Below are 12,072 nucleotides of genomic sequence, written 5' to 3' on the forward strand. Positions count from 1 at the left end.
TAAAGTTTTTTTTAATATCTCCTCCTTTTTCAGGCAAGCAAATAATTATGTCTCACACCTTCAAGGGGTTTGACATTCAAAAATAGAATGATTCTTAGGATTTTTAAATAATAAAGAAAAGTAGAAAGTCTATACCTAATTATATAAGAAAGAGTTCTTATTTTGTTATCAAATAGTAAACAGTTAAGAGTAAGAAATTTATTATTTAACAGTGAAGAGTAAGAAATTTATTATTAAACAGTTACGAGTAAGAAATTTATTATTTAACAGTTAAGAGTAAGAAATTTATTATTTAACAGTTAAGAGTAAGAAATTTATTACTTAACAGTTAAGAGTAAGAAATTTATTATTTAACAGTTAAGAGTAAGAAATTTATTATTTAACAGTTAAGAGTAAGAAATTTATCTTTAATTCTTTAATTGGTTTTGGTTTATCATGGCTTTGGGATCATTTTACATTAACTGGGCAGTTTGTATAATCAGTGTCGGCTAGCAGATAATCAGTTTGATCCCCGGACCTCACGCTGGTCGTAGTTTTGAGAGAGTTTAGCGGGACAGATAATCCGTGGATTAAATAGAGTTAATCATTACATCAGGGACGATTACAAGGGGATTAGTGTAAATTACAGTTACATAGATGTCTGTAATCCTTAAACTGTTTGATTAGTTTGACAGCATGTAATTGATTTATCTTTAATAGTTTAATCCTCTATGTTAATCCTACCTAAACATATAAAATGTTTTTAGAAGAGTAAACCTTTGCTAGCTTAATAGATGACTCATGTATACATTACAAAAATGTTTTTGTTATAAAAATAGTTTTTATAAACAGCAACTGTTCATTATAGCAATTTTCAATTAATTTCTAAAAAGAAATGTGTTTAGTAAAAACTATTTGGAGTATATGAGTTATTCAACACTGGATTTTAAGATTTTAAAATTGGATGCAGAAACTAAGGTAATGAACGCTTGAGGTACCTTTTTATGATTTCTTTGAGGTCTTGTCTTTTTTTAGGGAAAAGATATGGTTAAAAGCTATAAAGTTGTGTTTTTTCCATTGTCTGTAATGGTTCACCATATTGAATATGGGTAAGTGAATAACAGGTTATGTTTATATTTCATTTACTTATCTAGTAATACATAAATTCAGTTACTCTTGATTTACAGAAATTTGATACAAATTACACTTTTATGGTAACTCATTTATTGGCTATTGGTGGTCGATAAGTACTTGATTGGTTCCTAGCTTATCAATTAGATCTGCATGGTTGTTACCCAGCATTGTCAATTAGATCTTTAGACTGATAGATGAGAGATCTGCTGTTGACACAACTCTCAATATTGTCAGTATAAAAATCTTGTTTTAAAATGTCCCTACAAGATTTTGTTTATATAGCAAATCAGGGTCATATTGGTCCATACAATATTGTATTTGTGTCAAAGATCGCTATCTCCATAGTTTAATAGGACACTATGTTAAATTACATATAGTTTCATAATTCCCCTTCAACTATTACCCTGTTGTAATTATATTATTACCTACCCATAATGTAGTTTTAATGAGCTGATCAGTAACGAAATAAGTTCTTCTGTATTTAATAGGAGTTAATCAGTTATTGCACTAAAGTGACGATATAGTTTGAAATTTAAGCAAATTTTTAATGATTTTCTTTGGCCCGCAGCTGTTTTTTGTTTTTCCAATCATTTCAAGGTGTCATTAATGCAGTATTTATCATGTTTCAATGTACGCTTATAGCCCGTGGTCATATATTTTTACAGCAATATATGTTTCTTATAGGACGACCATGTACGTCATTCACTGTTTGTCAGCAACCATAAATATTCATTTTATGGTAGTATTTGTGAAAACAGACATTCATATTAATTTATTACACTATATAATTGATAATGAATTATATGGACTTAAATTACAGTAACGTGTTAAGGTGTGATATTTTTTTTTCATCATTTGTAATTTAAAGTATTCTTACATGTTGTAGAAAAAAAATGCTGTATTTGCTAGGATATGATTTTATTTTATTTTGACTTTCAAAAATGTGATTTTTTTTTTAAATCTGATATATTTTGAATTGATAAGTTAATACTTTTGGATTATAAAGATTTATATCATTCTGTTCCATGTAGTGAACAGATTCACAATGATTGATCTAACATAGCAGAAGGACAAGTCCTTCAAACATAGAGAACATATCTTTTTTAACAGTATTCAAACGTCAAAAAAGCAAAATTTAATTTATAACTTCTATTTTACAAACTCAAGAATTCCTTGTTGCTGTTGGTTGATTCCAGAACTTTGAACCAATCAGAATAGGTGACCGCAAGTCAGAATGAAAATTGTTTCTAAAACATATTATTTTAAATTATTAACCGTTGGCCTGGCTGAGGCAACTGATTCTAACCAGTGCAGACCAAATTCTGGCAGTGTGATCATGGTCTGCTCTGTGCGGTATTTGGTCATTTTAAAATCTTCTCTAAACTGATGAATGGTTTAGGTCAGACTGAAAAACAGATACCATAATTTCATTTTAAATATTTACAATAAAGCAGATTTTCATATTTTTTTTATTAGACTTTCTTTTCATTTTCAGAATGCAGGATGTTTTCACGTAAAGCACTGTGTGGAAACTGTGATGTATTAGAAGGAATGTAAAGAGAATATTGTGTAAGACATTTATGATTGATAAACGCGGAGAAATATTTTAACTTTAATGAATTGCAAACAGATGTTAAGTTGAAAAATGCAGTTAAACTTGAGTCTATTACAGTCAATTTGCAAAGAAGCATTAGAATCATGAGGTAATTTAAAACAGAAATCTCATTATCTATTTTTAAAGTAGATGTTTGTAATTGACTAACAGTTGTGCAAACATTAATTAAAAAAAGCTATATTGTACATTTTAAATTTACAGATATACTGTAGTAAATTTTATGTTCTTCTCATTTACATTTTAAACTTAATGTTTATACATTATAAATATACATTTTAGCTAGACTAGTTTTTTATAAAAAAGCTAAACATGCTTAATTTTGTTGAAACTTAATTAATGCAGCTATAAAATGATTTTAAAAAGTAATGAAATGTTTATTACACAATAAAAAATTCTACTTGTATCTGAAGGTAATCAAGTAAGAAAAGCAGGCACCTGGGCAGAGTTTATATTTTTATTACATGTATGAACTGTAATTAATTGACATAAGAAAAAAATCGTAAAGGTATTTTTATGTTAATTAAAATCACACAGTGATGATTACTAACATAAACACTTTCAAAATATTATTACTTATATAAACACTTCAAAATTTTACTTGGAATAGGCCCAAAGGTGACCACCAGGAATAAGGAAGCACCTTTGTTTAATCTGTGTCTAAATTTTAAACTTTAGTTTCAGTTAGAATTTTAATATTGTAAGACTTCAAAGTTATTGTTTTAGAAATCATTTTCGTAATATATATATATTTTTTTTTGTATTTATAAAATAGGGTTAAAATCTGGTGTTTTTTTTTTAATCTTTAATTTGAATTTCTGTGGGGATTTTTCCACCAGCAAGAAAGGGAGATAAGAAATTGATTTACGAATGTTATTATCAATAAAATACGGTATTGCCGAAACACTTCACCGATAGATCTATTTATAGCCCCTGTACAAGGTGGGTTTGGTATAATACAATAATGTATGGGTTACTCATGTATGCTATTACCACACTTAAACGTTGACTATGTCATACAGAGGTAAACACCATGTACGCCTATTTTAAATAAATTTGAATCTTTTCCAACTTTTAAGTTGACATTTCAATATTTGAATTTCTATACTTTTGGAAGTAATAGTTTGTGGAATTATTTTGAGAGTAAAGATTTTATGTAAACTTTCAGGTAAAAGTTGGATGATAAGCTGAGACAGATAAAACAAACCAAGCTGGTTTATTATCAGAGTGTCCTAGATTAACTGAGGACAGTGAACAGTTTAAAGCAGTGCTTAACGGGGGTTTTGTTTTAGGACTATCAAAGTGGATAATGTAAATTAAACTGACTATGTTGATGTATGGAGTGGAATTATTCATTTGGAAGTAATTAGTTTTGTGATAATTAGCTGTATATAAGAAATAAAGAAGACATGGTGATTGAACAGGTAAGAAATCTTTAATTTATGACAAAACTTTTTTACTTTTTCTTTAAAAAAAGCCTGAATTGGTCTATACATGATAATTATTTAAAAAAAATGAATTGATAGTAATACCAGAATAAGTAATGGACACCACATGTCCTATAATATGCCAATACGAAATCGCAAGACGCTACTTTAAAATGTCTGCACATTTTACAGCTAAACACAAAATTTGACCCATTTCCTCAGGTAACAAACATTGATTTTAAAATGCAAATATGATAACTTTATTTGGTTTTAAAACTGAAACAACAGCCTTATACACAGTACCATGTCATTTCTTCCAAAGGCTCATATATAAAATGGTTAACTGTTTTTAGTTTGTAAATGGAGCCGTGTATAAAACTTGAGATATTCGAAGAGCCATGCACTTTAGTTATATAAAATACACTTTGTATTTCTATAATGTTCAAAGAGGTACTTGAAGTGTTCTATTTAAGGCTGTTTAAGAGCCAAATATACATTCTATAATAAACCCTAGAACCTTATATGGTATTATTCACATATCACATCACAGTTTTCTGGTAATAATGTATAGTTGCTTAACCTCGGCCACAGGGACTTGACACAGTGATGGGATAGTGTAAAAAGTCTATATATTATATTATACAGTATATATTTTTTCTAGAATTACTTTTTACACTATCCCAACACTGTGCTGAGTCCCTGTGACCTCAGCGTGAGCTCCCCTGCCTTTTTTATGGCTTTGAATCTGGGCATGTCCAGCGTTAATTTCAGCAATTTCATGTACAAATACTGGAATTAATTAAGTTGTCACCTGTGGAAAGTCTGGTCAGCCTGTATTGATGAAAATACAGATTTTGTGCAGCTCTTAACTGGTGGCAATAGGTCTTTAATTATCACTATCACTGAAATGTGTGAAATATTATATAATATTAACAGTTTGTCTGTATCAAATTAACATTCAGGAGATTGGGGTTCTCTCCTCAATTTCCTTATGTTAATAGATACTGGAGATAATGGGTGTAGTTATGGGCCAGGTCACGAAAATTTCTGTCCAGGATTATTCTAAATATACAGTCCCCTTAGCTTAACTTCTCAGCTTAAAGGTTGAACTTTTTTACATTTGAATATAAAATAAAATCTTAAGGTTTCCAAAAAAAAAAAATGCCCAAAGAAGGAAAAATTATAAATTGAGGGCTAGATATGAATTAAAGTGATGAAATAATGCATGTCTTGGTTATTTAATGTAACATTTTTCCATTTTTCATAGCTTAACATTTTCTTTTATAGCTATTTTATTCAGGAAATTACATTGAATATTTTCTTGCCTCAAGTTGTCTGAGAGTATTGAAAGACTCTGGTATTACCGAACTCATTACCATATACATGTACAATCAGTGACAATTTTTCAAATATGTTATTGTTTAATAGGAAATTGCCTAGAAAATTTCATTTCTGGAAAGAAAGAAATGTGTCAGAAAATGCAGAAAATGTATGATACCAGGGAGTAAAAGGTTAAAAGAAAAACAATTATATGTTTGTGAATTAAAAGGAACTCATTTCTGTAGTAGAAAGAGGTATTTCTCAATAAACAAAGAGCAGGTGCTTTAAAATTAAATGTCGTTTACAGAGCCAACTTACAACATCACAATTATATAAGCATGATGCAAGTATAGGCAATGACACTGTACAGCCTTAGTTTCTTTTTGAAGGGAAAATAAAAGATGTCTCTTCCTAGTTATATATTTGACTTAAATTGGATTAAAAAATCAAATATTTCATCTATATAACGTTCTTTCCACAATAAACACTCTGCTAATTGACAGTTTACATGTTAATGAGTGATGGTGCCAGAAGATAAATTTAGAAAATTATCATGTATACTAGTAGTTTTAAATACAAAAATGTTTGTTTGTATATTGTACATAAAATAAAAAAAAAATATATATATATAACAAAAAAATGTTGAGATATTTCAGTCCACTCCTATCACATATCAAGATTTCCTGTAGTGTTTATTCCTTTCCTGCTTGAAATGTTTAAAGATGTTAGTCATATTAATATAAGGTTGTTACATCAAACTGGGCTATATAAAAAACTAGATACTATCTTTCCCATAGTGTGAAGATGGCTGTTATCTATAATGCATTTATCAGCTATCTTGTATTTTAGATAGGTGGTTATTTTGATTATTTTGACAATAGCACAGTGGTCTGTACGTCCTAAGGTTATGATGTATGATAATTTCCATGTTGTAGATAGAGATAAAGTATCATATTTTAATATTTATATACATGATTTATTGACATAACCTAGCAGTAGGGGTCCTCGACTTTATAACTGGTTCGAAATTTTGATAAATCCCACTATCCAAGATAATAATTTTTAAAGCCTTTATGAAGATATCTCACAAAGTTTTAACAGGATTTAAGTCAAGAAAAATTGGAAAATTGGCTGTTTTAGAGAGGAAAATCAAATTTTACAGACAGTGACAAAATTAAAAAGAAATGTTGTATTTGTGGCATTATATTTATGGCTAAGGTCCAAATTGAATGTTAAATATTAAAGATTGTATTTGTATTTAAATCTTATCTGTTTGTATTCAAGGCTTAAGTAGTTCCAAACTTGCTTGGATAAAAAAAAGAAAAGTAAAAAAGTAAATTAATAAACTACTTTGATTCCAAAGTCTTCAAAATAATCTATGAAAAGATATCTTATCTTCTAAAAGACCTTACAAAAAACAACAACAAAAAACCCTTGGAGATAAATTGATAAAATCCAGCTCTATTTTAAATAGAAATAAATTAGAAATACCTCAAAGGTTGCACCTTTACCACTTAGATCTGAGAGTTTGTTTAAACCAATCTTCTCATGTTATTTTAACTGCAGACAGAAATGTGAATAAAGTGAATGTACAAAATGGTAAATGCACTTGAGAATATGAAATACGAAGGTTCCAGGTACTGGCTTTAGCCTATTACATCCTTCAGGAAATGCTAAACTAAGCGTCTAATTTTTCTGGAGCCATTTTTATGCTTTTTGAAATGCTTTTAAATTGATCTGAAAATCAAAACTGTCTGTCTAGCATTTAGGGATTGGGCCATTGGTATCAAAGTTAAAGACAGGTGTACTCATGCTGTAAACAAACATAAAAACCCCATATTTAACCTGGTTATAGGTCTAATTTCTTCAGCAAAAACCTGTAGTTAAACATGAAGTTGCAGTTTCGTCCTACATAGTTATTGCTAGAAGAGCGTATCAGAGTTTGAATTTAATGGTAGGGTACAGTATTTTCAAACTGTAATCCTTTTGGCTCGTGAATGACCCATAATTACTAAGTTAAGAGTAGAGTGCCCTTAAGTACTACATTTGTATAGATGTTTAGAGTCCATGAAATGAACTGACTGAGTTGTAAATGACACTGCATCTTTTCTTGTAATTATTATTCTATTTTTCTGACCCCCCAAAAAAAGCCAAAATTTTCACACTTAAATTAGGTACTTGAACTTCAACTTTATCGTTTCATTTCTTGTATTGAAATTTACGAAGAGTGTAATTTTTGACAGAATTCGTAGCCACTTGTTCATTTTTCGCTCCTTAACTCTGTATGAAGGTCGTGATTGAAGCACCTAGAAAGTGATTGCCTTCCCATGGTGCAGTATTCATAGCAGTGCTTCAACTTTGACTCTAGAGGACAATTTTATTCAGATGGCACAATACCAATAAATGCATTTGGCGTATACCAAATATGGACCCCCTGCATTATTCTGGCATGTTTATACTCATTTTATGATGATTTGTGTTCTGGCTTTAATTGAAAGTTGTTTTTTAATTAAATATGAAAATACTATCCCAGTGTGACATTGTATTATGATGGAAAAGATGTTTACATTGCTGGCTCTTATAACAATATTTCACACACAATGACAACCTACAACCAGTTGATTCCAGCTTGTTGTTCAAATATTTCATTTAATCTGTCAGTTGGTCTTTTCATTTTATTTTGACAGCATCTGTTTAAGGTGGTGAACTTTGTTAAACAGAAACTAACAAAAACTGATTTAATTCAGTACAGTCTAAATAGATAGCATGCAAACATGTCTTTGATTGATAATATTGTGATAACAAAAATAGGTTTTTGTTGTGTTACAAAAATGGTTATAAGTACTAGTTTTGGAAATGGAAAATAGATTACAATGGTAGATTTTATCATGCATATCTCACTGTTGCTGTTTAAACAGGTAAACAAACTGTTGGTCTTAATATAATGTCAGGTTCTTAAGTGTTGTTTATGTAAAAGGTGTTTTTTTCTCATGGTATCAACTTTGAAGAAAGAAACAACTCCAAAAGGATCATTGACTCTTCTATGTTCTTCAGACTTAAGACTGGAGAGTACTTGACAACTTTTATTACACAAAAGAAGTTGTTAAAGGAAATGTTTATAAGGAGAGCTGATCTAAAAATGGTGACAGAAAACTTATCCAGGACATGCCTGACAAAAACACATAGATGTAATTTGTCATAAAGTTTTACTTGACAGTAAACTTGTTGTTCAGTCATTTAAAAGATAGGATGTCATTATATTACAGAAATTAGTTGTAAAATTGCTGTAACTTGTATGAAATTAAGCTGTAGATATAAACATTTTCTGTAGATTTATTGTTAAAGTAATATCCTATTTGTATGTCATTCATTAATATTTACTCATGATATGTCAACCTTCTTGAAGCCGGATTTTAGGATTTTGAAAGAGCAGAGTGGAGGGGACTTTTTAAGTTCAGTTGAAGGAGCAAAAAAACAAAACACTGTTGTAGCATGTTCTTCTAGATTCCTAGCCTATTTAATTGTTTTCTTGGGTGGCAGCTGCCTCGGTGTGCCTCAATGTAACTACAGTACTGGCTTTGAGTATCCTGAATGTAAGCTTTTTTAAGTTTAAGTAAATATGGTAAACCACTGACTAGAAAAGGAGTGTATTATTATGTTTTTAGGTCCAAATTAAAGTGTTTATTGTTGACCCAAATGTTTGGTTTGTGTTGTTGGTCTTATCAATACATGTATTTGTTTAAGGAAACTTAAGAAAGAATATTTTTGAGAAAAAAAAAAGAAAGATAAGTTGATCAGTCAAGATCATGGAAATAAAAAAAAGTCTCTGTACTAAGCAAGTAAACAAGAAACCACAATATATGAAGTAAAGATCGGGACAAATAACATGGATGTAGTTGCAGCAAGTTGAAATACCTTCAACAAATACTGGTTATTTATTTACCTGCTGACATTGTGCAATTGATCTGCCATGCTTTGAATTTTGAACAGTCCATTTAATGTTTAAAGGATTACAATTTCAAAATACAACTAAAATTTTAACCTAATTGTAGTTGTGACTTTGTTGAGTGGCGCCTTGTGAATTTGAGACAGTTGGTTTGTAATCTTGCTAAGGTCATTTTGACTGTAAGGTGAAACAGTTTGAGAGATTTTAACAATGATGTACATAATACCTTTAAACTTATTTGCTTGATATATCATTCTGAAATTTCCAGTGTGCATTACTGAATATTATGTTCATTTTTGCATTACTGAGTTATGTTCAGTCTTCAAGACTGTGCATTACTGAATAATGTTCATCCAGACAGTTTTGGTGTGCATCACTGAATTATGTTCATTCTGTGCATTATTGTATTAAGTTTATTATGCCATACTGTATTATATTCATTACAACAGTTAGGGTGTGCATTATTGTATTTTGTTCAGATCCTGGTATCGTATCATTTTTACGGATAACTTAATATTTTATTAACAGTTTGTTACGGAAAACTTATTCTGATGCATTGATTTGGTTATTTATAATTTTATTGGCTGGTACAATGTTTGCGTCAAAATATTTATCGTAGGAAATGACAGTTTATTGGCCGGTATGTTTACTCTCCGAGGGTATAAAGGGTATATTTACCCCACCAGTCTGTGGATATATACCTCCGTATTTAACCTCAGTCTAGTGTCATTGTAGTGATTGTCCATGTTTATGTAACATTGCCAAGATCCCGTCAGACATATTGTTAGGTTATAGTGCTGTTTTGTTGACAGTGATATATTGAATGTTGATTGATCAAATTCTGTCCTGATCTTTGTTGAATTCCTTACATAAATAGTCTGATATCAAAGTGTTATATCTAGTGTTTGGTTGTTAATATCTGTGTATTTATTATTCCAAGGGTATTGTTTGTTTGATGTTTAACTGTTTATGGTATTTGGTAATTCAATGAAAAGGTCAAAGTATCAATATTTAGCTTAATATTTTGTTCTCTTTAGATTCTAGATAATAAATTATTGTTGTTTCTAAATTGAAATAATTAGATAATTGGTTTTGGAATCTATGTATTTATTTAAATTTTATATTGTTTTTAGCTCCGAGATCTATTTTGAAGAAAAAGTCAAGCTATTATCATCGCTGCGTCCTTGTCATCCAACATTTTTAAAGTTATCACCATGAAACTTGGATACTTGCTTATCATGATAAGGTGCAGTTGTTAGACAAGGGGCACAAATTTGAAAGTAATCTTTTTGGAGTTATGCCCCTTTTAAAGTAGAATTTTTAACAGACGAGCTATAACGCCACATGCTGCAATGCAGTGCTCTTATATTATGTTTTTGTGAAATAAGGTGAAATAATTTTATGTCAGTAAGTTGGAAATCATATGACCTGAGATGATCCAAGGGTCCTTTAACTAGTTTAACAATTTATTTTATTTAAATGCCAATGCTCCAAATTGTGTCAGAGTTTAAACAGAGTTCTTAAAACAGCTCATTTATTTAATGATATTAAAGTGTTTTCTCCACTTAATTTTGACTATTACTTTTTTATATTTTAAAGTGTAACAGTTTAGACACACGCACACATATATTAAGATTTATACATTAATTTTCCTTTTCAAATGTATGATATGCGAAGGTATGTGTAAAATGAGATAATACCAAATTTGGAGATAAAATTATAATTGGAGAAGTATAGATATTACATTCCTGTCATGCATGGCTGGTTGTGCGAGGTTTCTCTACCAACATCTGCTGGGGCATACGTTTACATTGACATTTATACATACATAGTTATATATATACCAAATATATACAGTCTACTTTAATTTTCATGTTTGAATTTGCATGAGACTTGTGGTTTATATTGCATGTTTTGTAATACAAGTATGTCTAGACATGTTTGTACAGTTTTAAATGTAAATGATAGATGATTCAGGAACAGGCATTATGCCAAACAACGCAGATTTAATGTTTCTTGACACTCTGAAATTGTTCAAGTAAAATATCTTTTTACTAAATAGAGCCTTATAAAGTAATTCAGGAACTTTTGTAAAACTATATAGGGACAGTTCTATAGCATTCTCATTTATCATGTTTCTCTTCTGGGCTTTTAGTCTTTGACAAAGAACATTTTACACTTTTCGGGGAATTTGGTCATGTAACATTTTACACCCAGGGCATCTTGGTCATGTAGCATTTTACACTGTCAGGCCTATGGTTATATGTACCATTTCATCACACTGAGGGGATTTAGCCTTCATCAATCATACTAAAATAAAATGACCTAAAGCATTTTGTCTTGAACTAACTTTTTCTTTTGACATTGATAGCTTAGGCTATGTTAATGTATTCACATTTGTCCAACTAAAGACTTATAAAGAAATATCAGATGGGCAATGTCTTTTCCAAAAAAAAAAAAAAAAAAAAAAAAAAATGGTAAGAAATACTGTTACATGGATCAAATCTTTTGTGCCAAATAAAAAATGCTAGTATCCACATGTATCTAAACATAGATTGTACTGAAATAGTGTACTGATGTACATCTTGGGTCTTTCTGAACAGGCACAATCCATGTTTATTGTTAGATTGTGAAGAGTTTAAATCTTTTGCATG

The 12,072-nt window shown here is 29.8% G+C and overlaps 1 protein-coding gene across 1 annotated transcript in view; it reads left to right on the forward strand.

The window, feature by feature from the left end:
- The window catches only part of LOC132759983 (breast cancer anti-estrogen resistance protein 1-like), a 61,068-nt gene that overhangs the window by 13,572 nt on the left and 35,424 nt on the right, over nucleotides 1-12,072 (forward strand). The window contains 3 exon segments of the mRNA XM_060751861.1: nucleotides 1,015-1,088; nucleotides 2,609-2,682; nucleotides 3,894-4,149. Coding sequence (XP_060607844.1) covers nucleotides 4,135-4,149 — 15 coding nt within the window. The 5' untranslated portion in view covers nucleotides 1,015-1,088; nucleotides 2,609-2,682; nucleotides 3,894-4,134.

Source organism: Ruditapes philippinarum, unplaced genomic scaffold (genome assembly GCF_026571515.1).
Source record: "Ruditapes philippinarum isolate M1 unplaced genomic scaffold, ASM2657151v2 ctg339_1_1_1_1, whole genome shotgun sequence".
Lineage (NCBI taxonomy): Eukaryota > Metazoa > Mollusca > Bivalvia > Venerida > Veneridae > Ruditapes > Ruditapes philippinarum.